The following is a 24,990-nucleotide window of genomic DNA, read 5'->3' as shown; positions in this document are numbered from 1 at the left end:
CGGACAAGATTTAGGCATACCTCTCTAAGGACCTCCTAACCCATGCCCGTGTACCCATTTTGCAGAAAAAGCAGAGATCCGGGGAGCCGCGGGTGGACGCCAGGACGCCCAGGCTCCCTTTCGCAGCACCGCGGCTGGGCGTCGGAAGTTACGCTGTCCCTTCCCCGAATGACGCCATTCGGGGAAGATTCTTTCCAGCGGCACCCCAAACCCGGAGAGGCGCCCACAAGTAGGGCGTGGGGCCGGGCCTCCCGCTGTAATGACAGGGCCCACGGCCTGTGGGTGGCGGCGGCAGAGGAAGCGGGAGGAATCCGGCTATTTCTGGCCGAGGCGCGCCCACTAGCCCCGGCAGGGGTTGGCCGGGCTGCTGGCCCCCCTTCCGCCCTCCGCGATCCCCAAGAGGGGGCGGGGAGAGGCGCGCGTTGGCGGGCCCGGGGGGCGGGGCGGTTTCCCCGGCCCACCTCCGGTCTCCTCCCACCGGAGTCCCTTCGGGTCCCTCCACCACACTCCGCTCGGACCCGAGGCTGCGGGCGCAGTCGCCGCGCACGTGTGTCCCGCGGCGCCCCCTCCCGCTGCGCCGCCCGTCGGGCATGGACTCGGGCCGGGACTTCCTGACCCTGCACGGTGAGTTCCCGGCTGGCGTGCGGGCGGACCCTGCATGGGCCGACCCCGCGAGAAGCCGTTCGCTGCCCTGGGCCGGGGACCCCAGTTCCTTCGGCCGCCCTCCGTCCCGCCCCGGGCCCGCCTCTCAGCTCCTTTGTTGCACTAGGGGAAATCTCGGCACAGGACTCTCGGGGTGGGACTGCCAGGCAAGACCTTGGGCGTCTCCAGGCTTGTCCCCCAGATCTGGCCCGAGGTGGTGGTTGGGGTGGGGGTGCGGCTCTGAAGACTTCTGGAAAGGCGACCCCCGACCCCCAGACCCCGCCTCAAGGATTCTGCCTTCTTCTGGTCTCAGAAGCCTGGGCTCCATGGTCCACCGTGCACCGAAGGGCCAAGGAGGGACGGAACTAGCATCCACGAATAACCAAGTTCTCCCCCACACCGTCCCGGCCCGGCTGGAGAGGCTCCCCAAAGTCCAGGCGTGCCTGGACCGCGTCAGTCCGCGTGGGTGTGGCGGGGGGGTGGGGGGTGGGTAGGAGATGAGGTGCTCAAGGTTGGCTGAGGTCGGGCTGGGCAGCTTCAACTGCTCCGCGCAGAACTCGGAGTCAGCGATGCCCAAGCTGCAAGCAGCAGCCGGATCCTCCCGTTTGCGCACTCTCCTGGCGGACCGGCTGAGTATCACTTCGAACTGCCTGCAGCTCCACCCTTTGTCCAGCCGAGTTCTGTCCCTCTGACCCACCGGGGAACAGTCTTTGCCGCATTGCTGTCCCTCCAGGAGAAAGAGCAGCTTCCCACTGCAGAGCCTGGAGGTCTTCTGGCAGGTCAGGCCCCCCAACCTGGTCTGGCATCTCTCTGCTCTAGCCTGGGGACTCACTCACTTTTAAGGGTGCCTTGTCCTGATTTCTGAGATCATCTGCCAGTTCATCAAACCCTGCCCCTTAGGCCATACACTCACTGCCTAACCCTATCTCCCTGTTTTCTAGGATCCCTGGGGTTGGAGACTTAGTGCCCACCCCTTATCCATCCAAGCCATACATGAAGATAATAGAAAAGAGAAAGGCAGACACCTCCAGCTGCCCACTAGAGACCCCCTGGAATTCAGGGGAATAGGAGATGTTTCTTTCAGCCAGCCCCTGGTCTGTCTTACGTTTCCTAGTGTCCATGGCCCAGAGAGATCTTATTCAGGGCCCAGAGCTGTGACCCTCCCACCACTGGCCTGGGCTCCTCAAGGTAACCTCATCCATCTGGGTCATGGGACTCCTGCCCCTTCCAGTGCTTCCTCTTCTCAGACCAGAGGTGTCCTTAGTGCTCCTGCCAAACTGGCAGGAAGGGAGTCTGGATGGCTCAGAGGACCACAGTGGAGACCTCTGCTTTCTCTCTCATCGTCCCTTAGTCAGTGCTGTCTGTCCTGCAGAGTGCCACCTCTTCTGGGTCTGTCTCACCCTCAGATCTCCTAAAAGCCCTTTCTGGTCGCCTCTGACACAGCTCATGTTGGAATGGGCTCCATCTTCGGGCATCTGTGCCTTTGTCCGGTCTTTCTCCCCTGGTGTCTTCCCTGGAGAGGAAGCTATGTGGAGGCACTGTAGCGTGGGTTTGGCCCATTCTCTTTGAGATATGCCTCCCACATGCCTCACTCTGTCCAGCCTCTCCTGAGGGACCGTCAGGGACACTGCAATCTGCAGACCCTGCCACTTCAAGGTCATCACCCAGAATCACCTCCCTTAATTGCCTCGGTCCCTCCTGCAAACCAGATCAGGAAGCAAGAGCCTGGCAAGGGGAGTTGATGGCAGGACGAGGTGGTCACTATACCCTGCCCTGTGCCATTCCAGGGTGTCCACACTGCACATTGGAGTCTGTACCCCTTTCAGATTTGGGGCCCTATGGCACCGAACATGTGGCTTGGGCGGTTGGCAGTCTGCCACAGAGCCTCCCTGGATATGAGCTGTCCTTTACGTCCTCACCCCAGATGCAGTGTAGTCTACAGGCATGGGTTCTAGAGGCGAATTGAGTTCAAGCCTTGACTTTTTCTTTTCCTTTTCTTTTTTTTTTAAAAATATTTTATTTATTTATTTATTTGACAGAGACAGAGAGATCACAAGTAAGCAGAGAGGCAGGCACAGAGAGAGGGGGAAGCAGGCTCCCTAGGGAGCCCGATCCCAGGACCCTGAGATCATGACCTGAGCCGAAGGCAGAGGCTTAACCCATTGAGCCACCCAGGTGCTCCTAAGCCTTGACTTTTTCATCTCGGACAAATCCCTTGATTTCTTGGTGCCTCAGTTTCCTCAGTGAAATAAGGGACAAGAACACTACTGATGTCATAGGCTTGCTGTGAGGACTGAATGCTGTCACACATATAAGGCAATGGGAACAGTGCCTAGCGCTTAGTAGCGGCTGTGTTGCTGCAGGAGGCCCACCCTCAAGGGATCATGCCCTGTTCGTTCTTGGGAGATGAGGGGGGCACTGTAAGGGAGTCCCTTGCTAGGAAAAATGTGCCCAGAACAGGGCTCAAGAACCGAGGGGCTCATTCTGGTGTCTCTGGAAAGCCCTCAGACTGATGCTCCAGTCTCCTGGCTTCCTTCCCCTACTCCACTACCTTTGCTGTCTCTGTTCTAGCCAGACCAGCACTGGCCTCACCAGCACGTCTCCACATATACCCCAAAGGACACTACATTACAGGCCCTCCCCTTGCAGAACAGGTCCACCTTCACTAACTCTACCTGCCCCGAATCCACCCTGCCCCACTGTCAAAACTAGCATTTGTAAAAGTGGAAGGCAGGCTGTGGGAGGGGCTCATCTTGGCCCCAGGAGGCCCGGGCTCCAGTCCTCATTTGGCCTCTATTTATAAATGTTTTGACCCAGAGCACATCTCTTTGCCTCTCTGGGCCCTTTTTGTCCCCCCATGGCATAGCAACACGCAGTTTACAGGAGACGTCGTGAAGAGAAAGCACAGATTGGCATAGGAACTCTGGGTTAGCAAAAGAGCCAGTACCCCCAAGAGATAATGGTTCCAGAGCCATCATAGCAAGCTGGGGAGGCCAGCCCCTTATCACCTCAATTATGTTTCCAAACTGTGCCTGAGGTTCCAGGCCCATACCCCACAGACACACACTGATCTACACTGATCTTAACATTTTGTACCATTGGTCACTTTGGCAGTCAGATGAAGCCTGTGGGCCCCTCCTTGGGGTCATGTTTTTATTTTATTTTGTTTTGTTTTTAGATTTTATTTATTTTTATTTTGAGAGAGAGCATGAGAGAGAGTGTGTGCACAGAAGCAGGGGGAGGGGCAGAGGGAGAGGGAGAAGCAGGCTTCCTGCTCAGCAGGAAGCCAGATGATTCCAGGTGGGATCCTGGGACCCTGAGATTGTGACCTGAGCCAAAAGCAGACACTTAACAGACTAAGCCATCCAGGCATCCCAGGGTCATGTTTTTAAATACATTGAATAAAATACATGAGAACTCAAAGGAAGCAAATTATATTGAGATGTGATTCTATCCATAGATCTTTGGTGTGGGGCTGTGGTGGGGGCGGTCCTTGATCTTCTGGATGAGAACCCTTGTGTGATTTCTCTAAAACAGATTCGCCTTACCCTCTGCCTCCTCCCCCTCCACATGAGGAACAACTTGCTTGTGCCCATATTTCAGCTCATCTACACTAACACACGTTCTCTTGATTTATTCTCTGCCGCACGACCCAAGTCACTCCAGTTTATTGTTAGTGTTGCTTTGCTTGGCCGTGCTAATGACTGGCTTTGCCGGTGACTCACTGCCAGTGCTGGTGACTGGGGCAGCAGTAAAGCGAGTGGAGGAACTATTCAGAGGCAGAGAGTGAAAGAGAGGGGTGAGTCAGGCCTCTGGGTGGTGTCCTGACCTTGGCACACAGTAGGGGCTGGGTGCATGAAAGAGAAGTTGTAACTTACATGAAAGGTCCCACTGTTCCCGAGCACACTGGCAGCACAGTTTTGTATAAAGTTGCAGTAGTTCTCATCTATTCATCAAAGCAAGCCTGCTGGACTCATTTTAAGATCAGCCTTTTTTTCAAGAATTCCATTCGCATTTGGAACCTTGGAGATTACCCCACTCGGGTGGAGAAACTGTGAGAAGGAAACAAGTCTGCCTGTGAGGCAACAGCCTGCTGAATTACAATGAATTCGTTGAGTAATTGAAGTAAAATATTTGACGGGCTTGGTGGTCTGCCCCAGGCTTCATCCCCGGCTCCGTCTGACCCCGCCCCATCCCGTCCTTACAGACTTGACCACCCAGGCCGCCGCTACCCGATCTCCCCTCCTCTGCTCAATCTCACTCAAGCTTCGTCCTCCGCCCGGCCCCCAGCAGGTGTCTCGAATTCGCGACTTGGGCCCCGTCCCCGGTGGACACCGCCCCCTGGTGGGACACCAACTCCAAAGCTGAGATTCCGCCCCTTCCTGCCCGAACCCCGAGTTTTCAGCGCGGGGCCCTTCCTCGGCTCGCCCTCTGGTCCTTAGCTCCGTCCCGGGTCGGCTTCCTGAGTGAGGCTTTGCTTGCACTTCGCCTCCCAGACCGTGCGTCTTTCCCCCGCCACCCACCCCAACCTCTGTGGCTGTGGCTCCGTCCCCTATCCGCTTTCTGGGTTCTGGCTTTCGCCACTGATTAGCTTCCTGGGTTACAGATTTGTCCCACTCCGCCTCTTGGGTTTTGGCTCCTCCTCTCCTATCCTGGAGTCCGCCCTTGCCGCACCCCCCAGGAACAAAGGTCCTCCCCCTCCCGGACTGGCCACGTCTCCTGGGGTCTGCCTCCGCCCCTTTTAGCCCTGATTTCTCTCACGCCCCGCCTCTAGGGCCGAGACTCCGCCCCTCCGAGCTGGCCCCTCCTTCTGGGCTCTGACTCCGCCCCTCCACGCCCGGGCGCCGCTGTGCTTCACTCCAGGGCTGTAGTTCCGCCCCCACTGCCAGGGCTTTCTAGAGGCTGCGCTGCCCGGGTCAGGCTCGGTGTCCCAGAGGCAGTGGGGAGCGTCATGCAATGCCTAGGATTCCCGAGCAGGAGCCGCTCCAGAGAGCTCTACTTGCAGGAGCAGAGCCTCAAGGTGGCAGCGCTCAATGGGCAGAGGCTGGGTAAGGACCGCAGGGAGCACGGAGCTCTGCTGAGAAGGCAGCTAGGGCAGGATGTAGACTATGTTCCTTTGATCCTTTGGTTGGACCAGTTTAGTACTTCTGTGAGTACTTCTGTGTTTGCAGGGGTGGCATGTGGAGTGTTTTCGGGGGGCGGGGCGCGGGGGACTGGTTACTTCTCATCTACCTGAGCCACTCCAAAGCCCCCCACCCCTTACCACCCCTCACCCCTCCTGTTTATGTGGCTCAGTGTGTAACTGGTATGACTGTGTAACCCAATGAGATGATTTTCTGAGACTGTGATCCAATGTGATGCTGTGTAAGTGTGAATGCCAAGTGTGATAGCCTAGTGGTGATTCTGTCCCTCATGTGGTACGTGGGGCCACTGGCAGCAATGATGATTGGTAACACTGTGTGACCAAGTGTGTGACATTGTGGCACTGGTGTGACCTTGTGTGGTCCAGTGTGATGCTCAGTGCCATGACTGACTGAGGGTGACAGATCAACAGTGGGTGACCCGGGTGACTGGTTCTGTGTTACAGTATGTGTTATGTGGATTTTCTGACATTACTCAGTGTGCCTGAGTGGGGACTTGCATAAGGTAATGTTTCCTAGCACTAACCCTTGGGCAGGCTTTGGAGTCCTGACTCCACAGTGTAACTTCCTTGAGCCTCAGTTTCCTCATCTGTAAAATGGGAGTAATGATAGTGCTTTCCTCCTCAGGTTGTTGGGGGGATTAAATACATGTGCTAAGAATGGTATCTTATTCAAGTATTGGCCATGAATGTGATGGTAGCTGCTATGATTATCATAGTGATGATGTTTTGGCACTGTGTGTTGAGTGTGGCAGTGTGTAACTGTGTAGCTTTGTGTGGCTGTGGGGTACAGACCCAATTTGTCTCCATTATGCATCAGTACAGGGACAGGACTCCACACCAGAAGCCTCAGAAATAAAAGGGCCAGCTGTCAATGAGATTCAGAGGTGAGGGTGCCTGCCCAGGTCCTCTAATGGCCCAGAAGGCAGTGGCTATTATCAAGGCCCACCTTGGGGCTGAGGTCCGTGTTCCGGAAACCATGTCGGCAAACAGGGGACTTATCTCTGCCTGACCGTAGACAAGGCCACAGCCTGGCTCCAGGACAGGATGAGCATGTCATCTCCCCACGGTGTTTTCCAGAACCGGAGGGTGGGGCTCACCTTCCACTTTCCAACCTCCTCCCCCATTACCATCTGTGTTGTTGGCCATGGCTTGTCCTAATGAGTGCCCAGCTTTGGGGGCCAGGGGCAGGCCAGGGTGAGGAGATGCCCTGCCGATTATACTTCAGCCTCAGAAAGGACAATGGAATGCCCCAGCAGAGGCTGAGGGACTCCCTTCTGGTATCTGGGAACTCCCTTCCTTTTGTTCCAAGTGCCCCAGACACAGCCAGCAGTATAGGACATCCTATAGCCCTTCTCAGCTCCACTGAACCTCCCCTGGGGTTGAAGGCAGAGGGGTCTCCCAGAAGTGTGCAGAAACTTGGAACAAAAAAAGAAGAAGGCACATCACACTGTCACCTCTGAGGAGACCCACACAGATGCTTCTTCTGATGCTGTTCTCACCCAGGGCTGATGGGGGAACAGAGGCAGGGGGAGGAGAGCTGCCTAAAGCCATGAGGGGGTGTGTGTGGGTTTAGCACTGGGCTCTGTCCCTAGTGGTGGCAGGAGACTGGGGAGGGATAGAGAGGGTATAGGTGGCTGAGGCCTGGGGGAAGCGGTCCAAAAGGTTTCCTTTGTCTTGTGGGTGTGTGGGCCAGGCTGGTGGGGTTGGGGAGTGGGGAGATCCTGTCGGACTGTGGATCTGGGCTCAGAAAAGAAAAGCTTATAGACCTCGTCACAGGCCCCTCCGATTGGACCCACATGGTCCCCAATGCCACCGCTCTGCTGGAGCAGAAGGATAAGGATTGCTGAAGGGCCACAAAGTTTTAGTTCTGGGGATAGAGTGAGGTGAGATGGCCAACCAGCTCTGAGCAGAGATGGCTGCTGGACTGATCTGGCTCCGTGGATAGATATGGATCTAGATTCATCTATCTCTGTATTATATTGATGAATCATTGAGATGGGGAGTTGTCTCTCCTTGATCACAGTTCATACAGACTCTGTTTGGAGAATGAGGGGATGAGGGTGCCTGGGGCGCCAGGCCTAGTGCCCCTTTGGTACCTCTTGCTTGGACCTGTTAGGGCAAAGGGCATTGTATCTTTGGGAGCCCATGCTGTGGAGGCCAGCCCGGGACTCTGAAGATAGCTGAGCAGGAGAGGCCTTGCAGCTAGGGTCTGATCCTTGCTTAGGGCCCTGGGCCGCTGGGTCCTGCCTCAGCTGTTAGGAAGGCTGCACTGTGCTTTGGGGCTATTATTCCCTGAGAGTCCCAGATCCAGGACACTCAGAGATGGGGTGGGCGGGGAGAGCCAGGGGCATCCCAGAAGCCAAACTTGGGCCACAGTGGGCTTATCTGTCTCTTCTGGGGGCAAGGATCAGAGACCTACTCAAGTAGGTGGAGGTCAGGATAGGGGAGCAGCAGGGGTGAGGGTGACAGGGATGGGCACAAGGGTCCTACAGCAACCATAACCTTGACTCCAAGAACTACAACTCTAGAACCTTTTTGTTCCTGCTTGGCCTGTTACTTTGGTCCCGGCTTCCTTCAGATCACTCTGACCCCTAAGTATGACGAGGAGGGGCACGTTTTGTTTTCCAAAGTCAGGCCATTTCTCAGGCATTTCTCAGGTGTTCTTGAATTAGCTGCTTCGCCTTCTCCATTCAGCTGTGGATGACAGGTCACAAGTGAGTGGGTGGGTGTCCTAAGGTTTGCATGGCCTTGGCTGGCAGTCAGAGATGACTTCTTGGAGGAGGCAGGGCTCCAGGATCAGGTTGGCGCATGGGTGAAGGTGGGAGAAGGAACCATGAGCGGAGGATGGTGAGAAATGGGACCCTTCTCCAAGAGGGCCCAGAGGTGGGAGTAGTTAGCATGGGGCCTGAGACAGCAGGGATGCCAGAGGAAGTGGCAACTCACCAGCTGTAACCCTCTAGGCCTACAGGATGATGAGGACCTACAGGCACTGCTAAAGGGCAGCCAGCTCCTGAAGGTGAAGTCCAACTCATGGCGGCGAGAACGTTTCTACAAGTTGCAGGAAGACTGCAAGACCATCTGGCAGGAGTCGCGCAAGGTCATGCGGACCCCAGAGTCCCAGCTGTGTGAGTGTCTCATGGCTGCAGGTGGAGGGGGTGGGCAGAGTGTGGACCCTGTGCTTGTGTGGGGAATTGGATGCTGGTTGGGGCAGGGGATGGGGGTGGGGAGGTCAATCCTGGACCAGGACCACAAATGGGGACACCCAGGCCTGGCCTGTTGGTGCCCAGGTTGGTCACACAACCAGGACCAAATACAGGGAAACTAAAGCTGGCAAGCTGGCAAGGATGGGGGAGAAGAGTTCTTTAAATCACCAAAGGGACTATTGAGGCCTAGTCTGGGCCGGAGAGGGCAGTCATGGAGGACCAGAGATGGAGAGGCTAAAGCCTTTTGAGGGTAGGGATACATAACTGTGACCACAGGTGGGAAAGCCAGGCTCAGGAGTAGGGAGGTTGCTGGACCATGTTGTCTGAACACACAGGGTATCCACCCAGACCCATGTGAGAAGGAGGGAAGTTGGGTGGATTAGGACTCCAGGTGTAGTGAGGCCAAAAGCCAAGCCCAAAGTCCGGGGCAGATAAGGCCCTTCCGGGTATCAGTGGCCAGGATGTGAGGTGGGGCTGCAGAAGGCAGTGCCTTCCTGGGACTGGGGCCATAGCAAAGAGGTAGAGTAGAGTGGAGAGAGGCCTTAGCTGGGCAGCTCCCTGGAGGGTGTTGGGTCTGAGGATTTTCTGGAAGCTTTGGAAAAGGCCCTGCAAATGGAGAGCGCCTCCAGAGTCCTCCCAGAGAAAGAAGCTGTGCTGGTTACCTGCCTTTAACACAGAATGCCCTAAAGATTCTGTAAAATGAGGGGTGCCTGGGTGGCTCAGTGGGTTAAAGCCTCTGCCTTGGGCTCAGGTCGTGATCCCAGGGTTGTGGAATCGAGCCCCGAATTGGGCTCTCTGCTCAGCAGGGAGCCTGCTTCCCCTTACTCTCTCTCTGCCTGCCTCTCTGCCTACCTGTGATCTCTGTCAAATAAATAAATAAAATCTTTAAAAAAAATTCTGTAAAATGAGAAGTGCCCACTGCATCTTTACTGAGAATATTTTATTTATTTTTTTAAAGATTTTATTTATTTATTTGACAGAGAGAGATCATAAGTAGGCAGAGAGGCTGGCAGAGGGGGGAGGGGGAAGCAGGCTCCCTGCTGAGCAGAGAGCCCGATATGGGACTCCATCCCAGGACCCTGAGATCATGACCTGAGCCAAAGGCAGAGGCTTAATCTACTGAGCTACCTGGGCACCCTAGTGTGAATATTTTAGACCAATGCTACCCAAAAGAACTTTCTTTGATAATAGAAATGTTCTATATCGGGGCACCTGGGTGGCTCAGTGGGTTATAGCCTCTGCCTTCAGCTCAGGTCATGATCCCATGGTCCTGGGATCGAGTCCTGCATCGGGCTCTCTGCTCAGCAGGAAGCCTGCTTCCTCCTCTCTCTCTGCCTGCCTCTCTGCCTACTTGTGATGTCTGTCAAATAAATAAATAAAATCTTTAAAAAAAAAAAAAAGAAAGAAAGAAATGTTCTATATCTATGCTGTCCAATATGGGTGCCTCTAGCTACCTGTAGCCATTGAGCCCTTGAGATGTGCCTAGTGTGACTAAGGAACTGAATTCTTAATTGTACTGAATTGTAGCTGCTTTGTATTTAAATAGCCATGTGTGGCTGGCGGCTATTGTATTGGACAATGTGGAAAGATCTGGTACCTGAATTTCACCCAACCCAGACCCCCCCCCCCCCCCCCCGGCCGTGGTGGGGAGAGGGGGAGAAGGGGCAGGGGCAGGGGCAGGGGCAGGGGCAGCCCACTGGGGAGGGCAACCAGACACAGGTGACAAGCTCCAGATGGGAGAAGGGACAGGAGGATGGGAGGTGCCCAGGAAGGGTTCACTGGGCCTCAGGACACTGGGCAGAAACCTGAGAAAGTATTGTCTACTGGCTGTGTTGCCTGTGGCAGGGTCAGAGGTGAGGCAGGACAGGATCAGGGTTTGATAGGGAGAGCTGGGCTGGGGCTTTGGGGCTGTGGGCCATGGAAGGTTTCTGAGCCAGGCAGGGTAGGGTTAAAGTGGACAGAGCCTGAAGTTCTCTCCAAAAGCCACCCGAATACGAGTCAGTCACACAGCCTGGGAGTGACCCAGACCTCGGCTCTGTCTGTTGGTGGCCCCAGCCAGGCTCCTTCATGGGTCTCTGCCCTGATATGGGGCTTCCTGTTAGACACTGGTGGGGGTGCGGCACGGTGGGAAAGGGAATCTCACTCTCTGAGCTCTGGGGATTCCTGAGAGTCACCCCCTCCACCAGCCACTACATATGTCTGGTTCCCCGTTGTGTGCCTGGCACTGGGTGGCGGCTGGCATGGGGGCAGAGACAGGAGGAGTAGGGGACCTGAGCTGGAGAGATGAGCCCCTCATACTAGGAGGACTGTGGGCACAAGGGCAGGAGGGGCCTTCCAGGATGGAGACTCACATGAGCCAAAGTGCAGGGGCAAGAACAAGGAAGGGGCATGAGTGAGCAGCCTGACCTCACCAGAGGGGCTGCTGAGGGGATGGGTGCGGCGGGATGTGCTCAGAGTGACACCGAGCTGGCTTTTGGGCTGAGCATACCTGTTGGCTGATGCCCTTCTCTGGTGGAGCAGTGAGACCCTTGTCCCCAAATGCTCTCTCCCCCCGGGGAGCCTGAGGCCAGGTGAGGGAGGAGGGGAACAGCGCCCCAGTTCTCTCTGCTCCCTCCTCCCTAAGTTTTCCCTGATCCTGCTGCTGCTCCTGTCCCTCCATTCTGGCTTCCAGGCATTATCAGCAGTGCGGGTGTCTGGACTCTTTCTCTGGTGCGGTGGGGGTGCTGGCAGCCTGGGAGCTGCCTGGCTCCGGTTTCCTGTTTCCACTCCCAGCCCAGGGCTGCAGCAGCTAGTCTGGGCCTAGCAGGCATTAAGCAGGGACATCCCCTGCACCCCAGATTGCCTGGGGCTCACGTGCCCCACTCTCGGAGCCTGCTGCCCAGGCTGGGCACATCCCTTCACCTGGGGCTTGCAGGTACATAGGAGGCTTCTGGGCACTTGGGGTGCAGACAGGCATAGGAGAGCTTGGCAGCTGGAGCTGGGCTAGGACCCAGGACAGAGAGATGGCTCAGGACATAGGTGGGGCAGGGGCGGAGACTGGACCTTGAGGCTGAGCAGCTTAGCATGAGCCCAGCTGGGGGGACTGGCTCCCAGCCAGGCCAGGAAGGGCACCCTGAGGTCGGGAGGTTGGTGGTGGGCAGGCGGCAGTCTTGCTGCTCCCTGAAGCTTGGAAGGCTTGGATGTGAGAGGAGGGTTCTCCCCTCAGTTCCTAAGGGCAGAATGATGGACTCTCTCAGATCCTTAAGGGCCACCACTTGAGTCCTAGAGGGCAAGAGCCTTCTCGCACTCTTCCTACCAAGGGGTTCCCTGATCAGGACACACAGAGACACACGCAGGCCAAGGTCAGGTCTGTGCTGCAGCATACACACTTCTCCCTGTGGCCCCACACCCCAGGGCCAGGGCTGCCTGAGTGTGGCTCCAGGCTCCTGCAGGGTCAGGGGAGGGGCCTTCGGGGAAGATGCCCCAAAGGCCCAAAGTCACGTATGATCCGGAGGGTATGTGTCCTATCTGTCACAGGCCCCAAGCTCCAGAATGATCTCTCCCCGTCTCTAAAAGCCCTGCCCTGCCTGAGTACTCTCTCAGGGGCCCTCCTCCCTCCATCTGGAAACAGTAGGGCCTGGGGTCCCAGGTGCCCTTCTCTAGCGTCCGTCTTTCCCGCTGTTCCCCGCCCCCCTCCCCGTATTTCTCCTACCCATCACAGCTGGGTCTCACATTCCTCCTCCACCTCAGTCTCTGTCCTCCTTCCTCCCTTGTGTTCCCCTTGTCCGTCCTGCCACCCCACTCCTTGTCTCTGGATCCAGGCCTGAGCTCCAGCCCTGGCTCTGGGTACCCATGCTGTGCTTTGGCCACACCAGGGGTGGGGACAGGCCTCGCAACTCTCTTTGCCACCTATCCCCTTCTTGCAGTCTCCATTGAGGACATTCAGGAGGTGCGGAAGGGGCACCGCACAGAGGGCATGGAGAAGTTCGCCCGGGATGTGCCCGAGGACCGTTGCTTCTCCGTGGTCTTCAAGGACCAGCGCAACACACTAGACCTCATTGCACCATCGCCGGCGGAGGCCCAGCACTGGGTACAGGGTCTGCGCAAGATCATCCATCACTCGGGCTCCATGGACCAGAGGCAGAAGCTGCAGCAGTATCCTTCTGGTGGTGGTGGGTCCTGGCCTAGCCTGTGGATCCTGGCCGTGGTCATGGCCAGGGCAGCCTGGTTATGGAAGATATTGAGCCTGGGCCATCATACTGACATAACAGAGGCTGGGTGGGTGGCTTACACAACAGACATGGATCTTCTTATAGTTCTGGAGGCTGGAGACCTGAGGTCTGGGTGCCAGTGTGGTTGGGTTCTGGCGAGAGCTCTCATCCTGGCTCGTGAGTGGTTGCCAGCTCACAGTGTCCTCCCATGGCAGAGAGAGTGACAGGCAAGCTCTTTGGTGTCTCCTCTTATAAGCGCAGTAATTCTATTATGAATTACATGACCTTATATAAGCCCCCCATGACTCATCCCCAGATGCCTTCATATTGGGGGGCAGCGCTCCCACATATTAATTTCGGGGCAGCACAGTTCAGTTCTTACATAAAGGGAAGCAGAGGAGGTACCTCTGGTCTACTCAGTGCAGCCCCTGCTGTCCCTTCTTCTCCCCCCTTAACCAGCACAGAGTCCTGCTAATGGCAGCAGTTTCCATGTGAGACGGAGTCTTGAGTGTTTGACTGTTTCTTGGAGTTACTACATATTTCCGTCTGGGAATTTGGAAGGCCAAGGTACCCCCTGTGCCATTCTTTGGGGAATGGTCAAATTTTCCAGGGCCTCATGTGCAGGTCAGCCTATAGGCTTAAAACAAATTCACTTCTACATCTGGATGCACAATTTACACACTAGCCTGTGGTTCAAAGTGGTCAGACTTCTGGTACAGAGGATTAGGGTGGAACCAGCTTCAGTTCCTTTATTTTAACGACAGTTTTATTGGCATATAATACACATACCATGTGATTCGCCTGCTTAAAGTGTACACGTCAATGCTGTTTAGTATGTTCACAGGGTTGTAAGTAATTTTACAACACTTTCATCACCTTAAAAGGAACCCTGTACCCATGAGCAGTCAGGCCTCATTTCCCCATAATCCTCCAGCCCTAGGCAATCACTAATCTTCTTTCTGGCTCTTTATGTTTGCCTTTTTCTGGACATCTCATATAAATGGAATCATAGTCTTTTGGGACTGGCTTCTTTCATGGAGCTTGTTTTTCACGTGAATCCATGTTGTAGTGTCGATCAGTACCCCATTCCTTCTTATGGCTGAATAATAGTCCATGGTGTGGTTGTTCCACATTTTATTTACGCAGCCAGTGGTTGATGGATGGTGGGGTTTTCACTCTGGAGCTTTTATGAATTAATGCTGCTATGAACACTTGTGCAGAAGTTTTGTGTAGTACATACCTAGAATTTACAAGCCTTATGGTAACTGCATGTATGTTTAACCTTTTGAGTGACTTCTAGTTTTCCAACAAGGAAATTGACATTCCCACCAGGAATATATGAGGGTCCAGTTTGTCACATCTTTGCTAAGGCTAGTTACTATCATTACTACTTTTCTATCCTAACCACCCTTGTAGGTGTGAAGTTGTATCTCATTGTGGTCTCAACTTGTATCTCTTTGACAGCTAATGGTGTCAGCAGTCTTTACATGTGTTTTTTGTTTTTTGTTTTTTTAAGATTTTATTTATTTATTTGAGAGAGGGAACACAAGCAGGGGGAATGTGAGAGGGAGAAGCAGGCTTCCCGCTGAGCAGGGAGCCAGGTGTGTGGCACAATCCCAGGACCCTGAGATCATGACCTGAGTTGAAGGCAGACATTTAATGACTGAGCCACCCAGGCATTCGTCTTTACAGGTGTTTATCGGTCATTTGTAGAAATACCTATCAGATCCTTTGCCCACTTTTTATTTTTATTTTTTTTTAAGATTTTGTTTTTAAGTAATCTCTACAGCCAACATGGGGCTTGAACTTACAACCCTATGATCAAGAGTTGAATGCTTGGGGGCACCTGGGTGCTCAGTCAGTTAAGTGTCTCACTCTTGGTTTTGGCTCAGGTCATGATCTTAGCGTCATGAGATTAAGCCTCACATCAGGCTCTATGCTTAGTGCAGAATCTGCTGGAGATCTCCTCTCTCTCTTTTACCTCTGCCCCTCCCCCTGCTCTCACATGCTCTTTCTCTGTCTCTAAAATAAATAAATTAAAACTCTTAAAAAAAAAAAGTTGCACTCTCTACCCACTCAACCAGCCAGGTACCCCTGTTAAGCTCTTTTTAAAATGGATTTATTTTTTAAAAATCTTTACTTGTAAAATCTACATAACATAAGATTTACCATCTTTAACCATTTTAATTGTGTTGAGTACATTCACATTGTTAGTGTAAGATGCAACCCTTCTCATCTTGTAAAACTGAAATTCTCTCCCCATTAAATAACTTCTCATTCTCCCACCTCCAGTCGCCACACCCCAGCCCTGACCCCTCACGGCCACAATTCTGCCTACTGTCTCTCTGAATTTGACCACCCTAGGGACTTCAGACAAGTAGAATCATACAGTATTTGTCTTTTTGCAAGTGGCTTATTTCACTTAGCATAAATGTCCTCAAGGTTCATCTGTGTGGTAGCCCATGTCCGAATTCCCATTCTAAGGTGAAATAATAATATTCCACTGTCCACATACACCATATATTGTTTTTTCATTCATCCACTGGTGGGCATGCTTCTATCTTTTTTCTGTTGCTTCCACCTTTTTCTGTTGTGAATAATGCTGTTGTGAGCATGGCTACACAAACATCTCTCTGAGACCCTGCTTTCAATTCTTTTGGGGTCTATAGCCCAGAAGCAGAGTTGCTGGATCACAGGGTAATTCTACTTTAAGTTTTTGGAGGCACGCCATATTATTTTCCGCAGCATCCGACCTACTTTCTACTCCCACAATGCTCCAGGCTTCCAATTTCTTCAAGTCCTCAACACACTTGTTCTACGTTTTTTGGGGGGTTTTTTTGGTTTGGTTTGGTTTGGGGTTTGATTGGTATCTTATCATGGTTTTGATTTGCATTTCCCTAATGATTAATGATATTGAGCCTTGGTTTTTTATTGCTTTTCCTGTATCTTCTCTGGAGAAATGTCTATTCACATCCGTGGTGCAGTTTTTACCCGGGTTATTTGTTTTTTTATTATTGAGTTGTAAGAGTTGTTTATGTATACTAGGTACAAGGCCTGTCATAATTATGCTTTGTAAATAATTTCTCCTATTGTGTGGGGTTTCTTCTCTTGATGGTATTTGAAGCATGAATTTTTAGTTTCGGTGAAGTCTAATTCATCTGCTTTTTGCTTTTGTGGCTTGTGATTTTTGGTGTTCTATCTAAGAAGGCTTTGCTTAACCCCAGATCACTTATGTTTACTCTTACTATTTTCTTCTAAAGGTTCTATAATTTTAGCTATTACATTTAGATCTTTGCTTCATTTTTAATTCATTTGTGTGTGTGGTGGGATGTGGGGGATTCAACTTCATTTTTTTTTAGCCTGTAGGTAATTGTCCCAGCACCACATGTTGAACTTGTCTTTACACCCTCATTGAAAATCAATTGACCGTAAATATGAGGATTTCTTTTCTTTTCTTTTTTAAAGATTTTATTTATTTATTTGAGAGAGAATAAGTGTGAGAGAGAAGTCAGAGGAGAGGGAGAAGCAGACTCCCCACTGAGCAGAGAGCCCATTAGGGGCTTGATCCCAGGACACCCTGGGATCGTGACCTGAGCTGAAGGCAGACGCCTAACTGACTGAGCCACCCAGGCACCTCAAGAGGGTTTATTTTCATGGCTGTCAGTTTTATTCCATTTATCTATGTCTGTCCTTGCACCAGCACACAACAGTTTGGTCACTGTAACTTTGTAAATTTAGATATCAGGAAGTGTGAGTTCTCCAAATTTTTTTTTTTTAATGTATTTATTTGAGAGAGACTGAGTAAGCAGGAGTGGGAGGGGCAGAGGGACAGCAAGAGAGAATCTCAAGCAGACTCCAAGGGCTTGATCTCATGACCCAGAGATCAAGAGTTGGATCCTTGACGGACTGCTCCACCCAGGTGCCCCTGTTCTTTTTTTGCAAGATTGTTTTGACTCTTCTGGGTCCCTTGACGTCCCATGTGAATTTTAGGATCAATTTCTGCAGATAAGCCAGCATTTTTATGATAGAGATTGCATTGAAACTGTAGATCAATCTGGAGAGTATTCCTTATATTTAACAATATCAAATCTTGTGATCCTTAAATATGGGTATCTTTCCATTTATTTAGGTCTTCCTTAATTTCTTACAACATTGTTTTGTAGTTTTCAGAGTATAAGCTACACATTTAAAAAAATTATTCCTAAGTATTTTAATTCATTTTGAGGCTACTTGATGGAATTACTTTAATTTCATTTTTTGATTATTCATTGGTAGTGTATGTCCAACTGCTTTAAGGGACATCCTTTGAGCTCTTTTCATTTCCTTACTCTACTTTTCAGCGTTTCGTAGATTTTTAAGTATTTTTTTCTCAGTGCTACCTCTGCCTAATTTTGAGCTTTCTTAAAAATCCAATTCTGTAGCATCCGCTTATCCTTGAACAGTCTCGTGCCTCCAGAGGGTTCTGTTGCCCAGCCCTTGAGATCACAAAGCCATCCCAGCCTGCTAAATAATCATTGGCATGAGGACCTCATGTTTGGCTGGACTACTCTGAAGTTGATTTTTTTTTTTAACCTGGAATTCTGCCATAATTATTTTTTCATGTGAATATATACATAAAGTATGGCTATGTTAGAATGAAGTTTTCTTTAATTTTTTTTTTAAGATTTTATTTATTTATTTGGCAGAGAGAGATCACAAGTAGGCAGAGAGGCAGGCAGAGAGAGAGGAAGGGAAGCAGGTTCCCTGCTGAGCAGAGCCCGATGTGGGGCTCAATCCCAGGGTCCTGGGATCATGACCTGAGCCGAAGGCAGAGGCTTAACCCACTGAGCCACCCAGGTGCCCCAAGTTTTCTTTAATTTTTAAAAAAGATTTATTGATTTATTTTAGAGAGAGAGAGTGTGTGTGTGTGTGTGTGCATGTGTGCAGAGAGGGGCAGAGGTAGAGAGGGAATCTCCAGGCAGACTCTCCACTAAGAGTGCTGAGCCCAAGGCAAGGTTCAATCTTGTGATGCTGTGATCATGACCTGAGCCAAAACCAACAGTAGGACACCTAATTAAACACCTGAGCCACCCAGGTGTCCCAGACTGAAGTTTTAAAGGCTGACAAAATGAAACTACTAATATTTGGGTTCTGCCCCCAATCTTCTTTTCTGCATTGCAATTTGCCTAATGATGCACTTGCCAAAAATACTGGAGATCTTACATTTGTATCTATTTTCTGTGTACCATTATGTCATAATTTTTTCCCTGTGTGAGTAGAGTCTCCTCTACTGTAAAAGCTGTAGTGACTGTGTAATATGCAGTTGATGCCCTCTAAGTTAGTGATCTGTTCTTTTAGTGTTGAACATTTATTTTCAGTCTTTCACTACTATAAGTAACATTGCAAAGAACTATGTTCCTAAATGCTTTCGGTATTCAGGAGTATTTCCTTACCAGTAGATTCCTAGAAGTGGAATTGATGAGGCCAATGATGTAATGGTTTCGAGCTTTAGCTCAGTCTTTGCATTATGTTCCCAAGGGTTGAACAATTTCCTTTATCCAAGTGGTAGATTGTAGTGTCCATGTCACCTCACCCCTACCTGCACTGGATAATAGACTTTTCAAGTGCTGATCTTAGAGTTTAAGGAACTGCATCTCATTTGCAAATTGTTAATGTCTTTGATAACCGAGAATGTTTGCAAAAGGTCAGTCTATGGCCTTTTCTCATTTAGTTATTAGGGTCATCATCGTGTTTTCTGGATGGCTTTATTTTTTCTTTATTTGACCCTCAGAATTATTTAAAGTTTACATGGCATCAATTATGTTGTTTCCTTTGTGACTTCTTCTAAAAACCTGTTGTCGTTTTTAAAAAACTATTTTCATTGTCTTTGTTCTTTAATTTCTCTGGAATGTACTGTGGAGGTCCTTTTTCTTGACTTCTCCAGGTCAAGTCTGAGAGGGGAGAGGCCAGAGATAATGGAGAAGTGGGGTTAAGAGCCCGCATTGTGAGGATGTGATGCAGGCTTTGTTTTTGCTTGTGAGACACTCCCCTTCTGATCTGTGGCTTCAAGTTTGCTGTTTTTTGTAAAAATAAGCCTCAGGTGCTTAGTCAGGTTGGCTAACTTATGTGTTGAAAATCAGAAGGACATATCTTGAAATGTTGACCAGACCACGGGGGATTTGTTTGTTTACTTTTCTACATTTGGTAAGCTATCTATAGTGAATGCTTTCCCAGTGAGAAAATAATTTTTTTTTTTTTAATGTGAAAAGGTTTGAAGCCAGTAAATAGGAAAAAGCCCCCTTAATAGGATATAACATTTCCTCCTAAGAGGCCATTGGGTCTTGTCTCTGGAATGCTGGTGTGCAGTATGGCAGGCCCGAAGGGAGCTTTGTCTGTAGGTGATCTCAGTCCATCTGGGCCCAGGAGTGGACCCTGGGCTTGAAACCCAGCTACAGCTGGGACTTTGGGCATATCACGGCTCCTGGGTTCTTTCCTTAATTCTTGCCCAGCTGGATTCACTCCTGCTTGCGAAAAGCTGACAAAAACAAGGACAACAAGATGAGCTTCAAGGAGCTGCAGAACTTCCTGAAGGAGCTCAACATCCAGGTGGATGACAGCTATGCCCGGAAGATCTTCAGGGTGAGGCAGGGAGTGAGGGCTGGGTCTGTGTGGCCATGGGTCCCGGGACCCTAGTGGGGAACACACTTTGAGCCCTGCCCACCCGACCTGGCAGGAATGTGACCACTCCCAGACGGACTCCCTGGAGGATGATGAGATTGAGGCTTTCTACAAGATGCTGACCCAGCGGGAGGAGATTGACCGCACCTTCGCGGAGGCGGCAGGCTCCAGGGAAACGCTGTCGGTGGATCAGCTGGTGACGTTCCTGCAGCACCAGCAGCGGGAGGAGGCGGCAGGGCCTGCACTGGCCCTCTCCCTCATTGAGCGCTATGAGCCCAGTGAGACTGGTGAGAGCCTGGCTACAGCCTGTGGCCTGCAGTCTCTGGGGCCACACCGGGCTGGGAGACCCCTGGAGAGACTACAGCCCGAGGGTAGGGAGCTCAAGGGAATAGAGGGGCACCCTGGTCAGTATCTGCTTGCCCCATGAAAGTAAGCAGATGGGAGACGGGGCTCCAGCATCACTAGCCCTCTCTTGGTTGCTTCTCCAGAGGGTTTTGCGGACTCCTCCTCCAGAAATAGAGAGGAGGCTGGGAAAGCAAACCCTTTTCCTGCTTCCGCCCTGGGCGGGGCTTTGAGATGGACGGACGGGGCCCTGTCTTGGAGGGGCTTCAGTCTGGAGGCCTAGAGGAGGAGATGAGGCCCCGGTTTCAGGGGGCCTCACAGTGTGGGGGATCGAGGAGAAGACAGGGCCCCACTCTGGGGTAGTCACAGGCTGATGGTTGACTCACACTCACCGCCTCCGAGAGATAACAGCTCAGGACAGGGAGGCATGGACAGCAGGGGGCTCCCCTCCCAGAGCGGTGGCGCCCTGAAGGTCTCCTGAAGGTGGCTGGCCTGGCCCGAAGGGCTCTCACGGGCACTGGCGTCCTCCTTCGCAGCCAAGGCGCAGCGGCAGATGACCAAGGATGGCTTCCTCATGTACCTGCTGTCTGCCGACGGCAGCGCCTTCAGCCTGGCACACCGGCGGGTCTACCAGGACATGGGCCAGCCGCTCAGCCACTACCTGATGTCCTCCTCGCACAACACCTACTTGCTGGAAGACCAGCTCACAGGGCCCAGCAGCACTGAAGCCTACATCCGGTGGGGCCCGGGGAGGGGGCAGGGGCGGGGTCCGGGCGGCCTGGGGGCGGGGCCTGGCACCTGGGGGCGGGGACGGAGGGCCTAGCCGCCACGCCTACCCGCAGGGCGCTGTGCAAAGGCTGCCGCTGCCTGGAGCTCGACTGCTGGGACGGCCCCAACCAGGAGCCGGTCATCTACCACGGCTACACGTTCACCTCCAAGATCCTTCTCTGTGACGTGCTCAGGGCCATCCGGGACTACGCCTTCAAGGTTGCGCGCGCCCCTGGCGGGTGAGGAGGGACGTGGTAGCGGAGGTCCTTCCACTCCTAACCTGCCCTCGGGTCTCCAGGCGTCCCCCTACCCCGTCATCCTGTCCCTGGAGAATCACTGCAGCCTGGAGCAGCAGCGTGTGATGGCGCGACACCTGCGCACCATCCTGGGCCCCATGCTGTTGGACCGGCCCCTGGACGGGGTCACCACCAGTCTGCCTTCCCCTGAGGTTCGCAGTGGGCATGGGGGTACCCAGACGAGAGAGCAAGGGGACTGGCTGGGAGGGCCTTGGGTCTTAACGAGTGGCTCCTCCCTTCTTAGCAACTGAAGGGGAAGATCTTGCTGAAGGGGAAGAAGCTTGGGGGGCTCCTGCCCCCTGGCGGGGAGGGTGGCCCTGAAGCCACTGTCGTGTCTGATGAGGACGAGGCTGCTGAGATGGAGGACGAAGCCGTGAGGAGCCGTGTGCAGCGCAAGCCCAGGGTTCGAGGGGGAGCTGTGGGGGAGGGGCAGCCCTGGGGCCTTCCCCCATCATGGGATGTTTGCCTTGTCTCAGTTCTCTGTGGCTGCCACTTAGACCCTCTGCACCCCTCTCTCTGTCTGTCTCCCTCTCTGTCTCTCTGCGTCTGGGTTTCTGGCTCTCTCAGTGCCCATCTGCCCCATCCTCTGAATCTAACCTGGGCCTCCCCATGGCCCCCAGGAGGACAAGCTCAGGCTAGTGAAGGAGCTCTCCGATATGGTCATTTACTGCAAGAGTGTCCACTTTGGGGGCTTCTCCAGCCCTGGCACACCAGGGCAGGCTTTCTATGAGATGGTGTCCTTCTCCGAGAACCGCGCCCTCCGGCTGCTCCAAGAGTCAGGTGAGCCCCAGCCCGGCACCCTCAGGGTGCTGGCTGGCTGTCTCGGTATTCGGACTGGCGGGGCCAAGCCTGGCTCCATGACTCTGAACGGGGCACTCCCTGCTGTTACCAGATGGGGGCAGGGCGGGGGGGGGGGGTGCTCCCTAGGAGGCCTGCGCTTCTGACCACCCCCAACCTTTTCAGGAAACAGCTTAGTGCGCCACAATGTCAATCACCTGAGCAGAATCTACCCTGCTGGGTGGAGAACGGACTCCTCCAACTACAGCCCTGTGGAGATGTGGAACGGGGGCTGCCAGATCGGTATGGGCTGGCAGGGGCTGAGGAGGCCAGGGTGAGGGTTTCAGTCCAGAGGGCCAGGGGTCAGGTGCCTTTGGGGACCCCGCAGGGGCCAGACACAGGGACTTGTGGGCTTGGGAGCTGGTAGTCTTGGTTTGGACATATTCCCACGCCAGTAAGTCAGGGTCTGACATCACCTGGTTAGCCCATTAGCCCTTTGAATTCCGACACCGGAAGTGGAATGTGAGGCTCGTGTGGGTCAGTGATGGGGATGGGAGGACAGGAGGCACTGAAGGGATGCCAGACCCCGCTTCTGCCTCACTGTGTGGCCCTAAGTCCTCCGTGTACCCTGAATAGGCCGGGCTCTAGGGCCCCCACTTCCAGCCCACAGCCCGTGACTGCTTTGTCTGCCTACAGTGGCCCTGAATTTCCAAACACCTGGCCCAGAGATGGATGTATACCAGGGCCGCTTCCAGGACAACGGGGCCTGCGGGTATGTGCTGAAGCCCGCCTTCCTGCGAGATCCGAACTCTACCTTTAACTCACGTGCCCTGACTCAGGGGCCCTGGTGGACCCGGAAGCGGCTCACTGTCAGGGTATGGCCAGCCACCCACAGGACGGGAGCCCAGGGGCCTCCCTCCTCCCCACTGCTACTCCTGAGCCCTCCTCTGTCCCTTGCCTCTGCTCAGGTAATCTCCGGGCAGCAGTTGCCAAAAGTCAACAAGAATAAGAATTCAATTGTGGACCCCAAGGTGACGGTGGAGATCCACGGCGTGGGCCGGGACATGGCCAGCCGCCAGACGGCTGTAGTCACCAATAACGGTACTTGCCGGGCCTGGGTGGGGCCTGACCCCTAGAGCTGGCGTCCCTGCTCTTGACGTGCTGTTTGCACTCCTAGGTTTCAACCCGTGGTGGGACACAGAGTTTGAGTTTGAGGTGGTCGTGCCTGAGCTTGCCCTCGTGCGCTTTGTGGTGGAGGATTATGACACATCCTCCAAGAACGACTTCATTGGTCAGAGCACCATCCCCTTGAGCAGTCTCAAGCAAGGTGAGTGTTTGTTGAGGGGAGGGGACGGCAAGGTGGAGGAGGCAGGGCCTGATACCTTGGGCTGGGGCCGTGGAAGCCTCTCGAAGATGCCTCACTGAGTCATGGGAACTCTCTGTGTTCTCTTTCCTGCCCATCCCCTGCCAGGATACCGCCATGTCCATCTCTTGTCTAAGAATGGAGACCAGCACCCGTCTGCCACCCTCTTTGTGAAGGTGTCTCTCCAGGACTAGGTTTGGGGGTTCTGATGGGGGCTGCCTCAAGCAGGCTGGGCCCTCTGTCCTCATCCAGGAACAGGGCTGCTGTGGCTGCTCCCAACCTCTCACTTGGAGCTAGAGGCCCCGCCCTGACTTCAGCTCTAGCATCCCATCTGTGCTGCTGCTTCTCTGGGGTCCCAGGAGCTGGCCCTGTCCCTGGAGCTCTCCTCAGTTCCGTTAGGAAAAACACTGCAGCCCTCCGCCCTCTGGCCTGGCCCTGGGCTGAGGGTTTTTTATAAAAGTTAAAAGACTAATTCCTATGGTCTCTTTACCGGAATGTCAGAAAATCCCTATAAAGGGCATGTGTGTGTGTGCGCACATGCGTGTGCATGTGTGTTTGGGGGGAACTAGAGCCCCAGCACCTCTCTTTCCATGTCCCCCACACTTACACTGAGTATGAGGGTTGTCTGTCCCCTTGGGCAGGAAGGACCAGCAAGAAACAAACCCCTCCATGGAAGACAGTGGTGAGAGCTCGGTCCCTGGAATATCACAGACCACCCCCTCCAGTCCCAGAGGCCCCTTCCCCCAGAGATGGACCAACTGAGTGATCCAGACTTGAAAGCCCACACACCACACCTTGTGAGCGCCACCAGCTTTTATTGATGGGGGGGAGGGGGTGACCTGGGAACGTCCAGCTAGACCATGCCAGCAGGGTCTCCCTGGGGGCTCAGGTATGTGTTGGGAAGGTACCTGTGGGGGTCCTGTCCATGTGGGTGGCCCAGGCGGGGGCAGGTTCCTGGGGTCAGAAAAAGCCAAGCCGCTTTTTTCTCCTGGTGCTGCCTCCACTTGGCCATGCTATAGCTTTCTTCCTTGGATTTCCCAAAGATATCTTGGAAGTCAGATTCAGAGAGGTAGAACTGGACCAGGGGAGAGGGTACAGGGGCAGGGTGTAAGCTGATCCTGGAATCCCCTCTCATCCACCCAGTGGTATCATCCCAGGGCTCAAGGCTCTCCTCCCCCATATTGCTTTGCCCATTACTCCATCTGGAAGACATATCCCCCGGGCAGGCTGCCCATTTCCCACAATCAGTTGGTCATGCCCTGGGCACCTCCAGCTCATTTTCAGATGCTCCAGGCCCTGGGCAGTGGACCTGTGGGGCCCACATCCTCTGGCAAGTCCTCAGCAGCCTGGTGCATTAGCTGTTCAGGGGCAGGATCTCACTGATGGTGGGTCTGGGGCTGCTGTGGTAGCTGCTGGTGCTGGTGCCACTGGCCTTGGGGCCTAGCTGCAGCTCATTCCCTGTGCTCTCCTCCTAGCCCTTGGGGGTCTGCGGGGTCAAGGGGCCTGCCTTTCCATTGCTTGGTCCTCCAGATAGCTGGAAGTTGTTGAGTTCCTGCCCTGAGAGAGGACTCAAGCTGGGGAGTCCTGGGGAGACACTCACACGGGGAGG

The 24,990-nt window shown here is 53.4% G+C and overlaps 1 protein-coding gene across 2 annotated transcripts; it reads left to right on the top strand.

Moving 5' to 3' along the window:
- The first annotated feature begins 467 nt into the window (after positions 1-467).
- On the top strand, positions 468-23,853 carry PLCD1 (phospholipase C delta 1). Of its 2 annotated transcripts, none has more exons than XM_004759361.2 (15): positions 468-624; positions 8,746-8,910; positions 12,894-13,122; positions 19,667-19,796; positions 19,891-20,122; positions 20,714-20,915; positions 21,020-21,164; positions 21,244-21,393; positions 21,486-21,644; positions 21,862-22,021; positions 22,205-22,321; positions 22,715-22,893; positions 22,987-23,119; positions 23,196-23,345; positions 23,490-23,853. In XM_004759361.2, exons 1-15 carry the CDS (start codon positions 591-593, stop codon positions 23,573-23,575), a joined length of 2,271 nt encoding a protein of 756 aa, XP_004759418.1. In that variant the 5' UTR covers positions 468-590; the 3' UTR covers positions 23,576-23,853. The 2 variants fall into 2 exon arrangements, with proteins under 2 accessions (XP_004759418.1, XP_004759417.1); XM_004759360.3 differs by lacking the exon at positions 468-624 and adding an exon at positions 5,518-5,690.
- The last annotated feature ends 1,137 nt before the right edge of the window (positions 23,854-24,990 follow it).

Source organism: Mustela putorius, unplaced genomic scaffold (genome assembly GCF_011764305.1).
Source record: "Mustela putorius furo isolate JIRA1106 unplaced genomic scaffold, ASM1176430v1.1 tig00003834_pilon_pilon_pilon, whole genome shotgun sequence".
Taxonomy (NCBI): domain Eukaryota; kingdom Metazoa; phylum Chordata; class Mammalia; order Carnivora; family Mustelidae; genus Mustela; species Mustela putorius.
The sequence above is the reverse complement of the archived record's forward strand: the minus strand, read 5'-3'. Positions and strand labels throughout refer to the sequence as shown.

Bases quoted from the DNA above. Each gene is read 5' to 3' on its own strand.
- PLCD1 (XM_004759360.3), top strand. From the start codon at position 5,594: ATGCAATGCCTAGGATTCCCGAGCAGGAGCCGCTCCAGAGAGCTCTAC. The intron at 8,911-12,893 runs GTGAGTGTCTCA...CCCTTCTTGCAG, and splicing joins GACCCCAGAGTCCCAGCTGT to TCTCCATTGAGGACATTCAG. The intron at 20,916-21,019 runs GTGGGGCCCGGG...GCCTACCCGCAG, and splicing joins AGCACTGAAGCCTACATCCG to GGCGCTGTGCAAAGGCTGCC.